Source organism: Papaver somniferum, chromosome 5 (assembly GCF_003573695.1).
Source record: "Papaver somniferum cultivar HN1 chromosome 5, ASM357369v1, whole genome shotgun sequence".
Classification (NCBI taxonomy): domain Eukaryota; kingdom Viridiplantae; phylum Streptophyta; class Magnoliopsida; order Ranunculales; family Papaveraceae; genus Papaver; species Papaver somniferum.
The window spans coordinates 143784162-143788299 of record NC_039362.1 but is presented as its reverse complement, the minus strand read 5'-3'; the positions used below and the strand labels follow the sequence as shown (position 1 = coordinate 143788299).

Sequence of the window (4138 nt, the reverse complement as noted above, 5' to 3'; positions counted from 1 at the left end):
ACATATGAACCGTTAATTTACTGACACACGAAAGCCTTTAACATTCATGGTATGGAAGTGAACGACGTGGGTGAAATAAGAACCGGTAGTAGTAAATAATGACAAAAATCCAATTTCGTATGCGGACAGGAGATTTAAGCTAGAGAAGGTGTATGTTTTTTATTCTTTTGCCGAACTTTATAAGACAAGACAGGAGCAACAATTCTTTCCTTGTTACCATATAACTTCAAAAAAAAAAAGTAGTCGCACAGGAAGTTATATTGAAGTTCTAAAATCTAAATACACTATCATTGAATTTTTAGTGAGGTCTACAAAAGCATTACAATGAAACAATTGTGTGGTTAAACAAGCGCCCCACCCTTGACAAACTCGGTAAATACCAGAGCAACCAAACCTAACATGGCGAATCTACCATTCCACAACTCGGCCTTAGATGTCATTACCCCGTCGGATTTGGATTCAACGCTGACACCTTTAGACAATGGGATAAGGGAAGCCAAAGATAGCACAACACTAGTCCCAATGAACCATGGAAGGCCTCCTTCGGTCAATTGTGCGGCAACGTCAGTTCCTCTAGCAAGCTCGACTCCCATGGCAGCAACAAAGCCTATCATGGCAAGCCTGCCGTTAATTCTCTCTGGTGCTGGTCCACTGAATGCTAATAAATCTGTGAATTTCGTGCTCATCTTCTGCATACCATCAAATAACACTTTTTCATTAGTTATTGCATTAATCATCAAATTAAGTTGTAATTGACATGACCGGTGCAACACACCTTAGGTGCAGCCTGTGGTGGTGGAAAAGTAGGAGTTGCCATTGGAGCTTGTGTTGCCGGTGGTGGAGTAGTACTACTACTGGTTGTCATGGGTGTTGATGATGGTTGCTGTGGCTGTTTCGCCTGTATTTATATAGTAAAACAAAATTTTTGATAGATTAGAATCCATATGATCGAGCAATTAACTAATACACAATGTTTACTAAGTAAATTAACGCGATCTAGATAAAAAAAAAGAAAAAGAAAGAAAGACTATGACTAATGCGTGAACATGAATTGCATACATCGGCCATGCAACGAACGCTAAACCTAGCATGTCTTCGTGGTTGGCTTTGGACACGGCCAGTGACATGGTTAGACAAGATTGAGTGATAAACAGATGATGATGAAGCAGCCGCCATTACTTGGGAGTTAATGTTCGACAGAAACTGAAAGCTTAGATTCTCAGGAACAGGTATTGAGAGTTGAGCAAGTTAGTTTGATGATGGAATAAGTAGCCCTATTGGGGGGTGTATATATATATATAGGTGGATTCATAGTTTGAGAGCGGGAGGGAGTTATTGGTTGGTAAAAGACCACGTGAGCTGGTACTTGTTGGAACCGTTAATTCACTGACACATGAAAGTCTTTACATTCATGGTATGGAAGGGAACGACGTGGGTGAAATGTGAACCGGTAGTACTAGTGCTAGTAAATAATGGAAGAATCTAGTTTTCTATTCGGATGGGAGATTTCAGTTGGATAAGGTGTTGTGCATGTTTTTTATTTTTGCCGAGCTGTTCTAATACTGTACTTATCTATTTTGATAATGTTTTATTATCTCTCATATTTTAATACTGTACTTATTGGCCAACAATGTGACGTAAAATGCACTCGGAGACGAGAAGATGCCTCGACATTCAAGATTCACATCAGAGATACCCGTGACCGTCTTAGGTGTTATACAACTTATAATTTTGTTTTTACGGAGAACGAGAAACAATGAAATATAGCAAAAAAAAATACATTATTGCTATATTTCATAAACATCGTCTGAATCACCACTCAGGAACTTTACTTGGTATGCCCTTAGAAAGAACGTTTGATGAACATTAACATTGCTACCAGAAATCTGATTTGCGCATCTTTGTTTACACAAGGAACTCCAATTTTTGTTGTCAAAAAGAAACATTACATGACTTTTCCGGAGTTGTTTTAGGGTTTGTTCCCCATCGCTCGATCTATCACTGTTTTCGTCTTTTTAATTAACTCACAGTAGATAACTTAAATTTTGATTTATGTCCATTAGTTTCCATCAACATCTGATTTCACTTCTCATAATTTTTAAGCGGCTACTTATTTTAAGAAAGACGTTATAACGTATAAAATGTGCCCAAAGAAGAATGGATGCCTCGGTACCCATGCTTGATTATTACCTTCTTGAAATTTATTGAAGGAACTGATACGACACTATAATAATTTGCAGAGTGTTGAGAATGCCAATATATACGCATCCAACAGTATAAAGATTTTGCTAAGAATGAAAAACAAATGGTTATGATTAAAAGAAAGTATGTGTGTTCTTCCTTTTCCCCCAAGATATGCACACTTATCATGTTTTAAGACATGTACAATGACTATATGAATCACGGGAACTTCATCGGACATGTAACTATATGATGAACATTTTTAAAGTGTGCAGCAACAATGAATCGAATATGTCGGTCATTCAGATACTGTTAGATCAAATGCACATAGAGGTGTAAATTGGGGTGTGTCAGCACGAGCACAGCCCAGTCCAGCATTCTAAAATTTGAGTACAGCCCAGCCCAGCACGTGACTTAGCCCAGCATGGCACAACACGTTAGTTAAATGGGACGTGCTGGGTTTGATTGATTGGCACAGTAGCACAACATAGCACGGATAAGCACGTGGCCCAGCCCAGCCCAGCCCAACACGTTAAGAAAGCACGTCATAACATGTACAAATACACCATATAACAAAGCATAATACATTACATTTTTTGTATATTTCACAAAAGAGTCACTATTCTAGCTAGTTTTTAACATTTTATGTTGGCTTATTTATAACAACACATATAATACATTAATATTTGGAAGATATATTTCAATATCGTTGTTATAATGTTGTTACCTATATTTAACTAGCACATTAATTTACATGACAATAATCCAATTTTATTTTTGATCGGCTATTTCTTTTTATTGAATAAGCTTGTTAATTTTACTTGAAATAATTTCAAATGATATGTTGTCTAACTAAATTTTTGCGATAATGTCCGACTTAATGTATATATTAAATGATTTCAAATTGTTTATAGCACGTGTGCCAGCACGGCACAACACGGCACGTTTATTTGTGTGTTGTGTCCGTGGGGTTGTGTTGTGCCTAGCTTTTGACTAGTAAAGCACAACACGACACACCACATTTAAATCGTTGGCACAGCACAGCACGACACATGGCACGTGAAGCACGTGACTTCGTGTGTCGGGCTGTGCCGGGCCAGCACGGTTTACACCTCTAAATGCACATAATCGCAGAACGAATAAGTACTTCAAACATTTATTGTCTTGGAGATGAATGTGAATTTTGAAGGCATTTCTGTGTGCACATATTTCATCATCAAACACGTGTATATAGGAACATACGTGGAGAGCATGCGGACAAAGTCATCAAAGCATGATGACATGTGCCCACAGCCAAGATACTCATCCCGCCGACGTTGGATCTTTGCCCGAACAAATCTAAGGGCAGAAGTTAAAAAGACGTACCGGTAACACGATGTATTGTGGAGCACCAGATAACTCCCGAAGAGTTACTTTATCTCATCCCCAAAAGAAGACAAGATCAACGGTGGAGAGAGTGAACTGACATGGATGTGACAGGGGCAGAAGACACTTGTCTGACACGAGCAGGCGCCTCAACTACCCGCATTAAACACTCTGAGCAGCATACGTGTCGATCAACCCGTGGAACGAACGAGGACGACTCTGCGTGATGAAGTAATAAACGAAGACCCCCGCGTGATGGACACAAAACACAAGAAGATAAGGTTCCAACGGCCCTCGGAGATGGGTCCCACACTCTAACCCTATACATAACCCCTCTCCACCAAGAGTAGGGGATCGGAAAATTGAGGAAGAGAAGGAGAGAGAAAGATTGTGAGTGTAAGTTAGTCCTTTACAATATACAGATCTATGTAAACCCCAAAGTCACTCGACTATCTTTGTAACCATCAAGTATATAGTGAAACAACAACCCCTTGGATGTAGGCCTTAGTGCTGAACCACGTAAATCCAAGTCTTATTTACATTTCAGCACTTTATATTTGCCTAACGCTCCATGAGTTTTACTTTTATGCTT

The 4138-nt window shown here is 39.1% G+C and overlaps 1 protein-coding gene across 1 annotated transcript; it reads right to left on the bottom strand.

Moving 5' to 3' along the window:
* Positions 1-225: 225 nt before the first annotated feature.
* On the bottom strand, positions 226-1263 carry LOC113283036 (early light-induced protein 1, chloroplastic-like). Its single transcript, XM_026532174.1, has 3 exons — positions 1060-1263; positions 776-898; positions 226-689 (listed from the first exon to the last, which is right to left on the bottom strand). The coding sequence occupies exons 1-3, from the start codon at positions 1174-1176 to the stop codon at positions 342-344; spliced, it is 588 nt and encodes a 195-aa protein (XP_026387959.1). The 5' UTR covers positions 1177-1263; the 3' UTR covers positions 226-341.
* Between the last annotated feature and the right edge of the window lie 2875 nt (positions 1264-4138).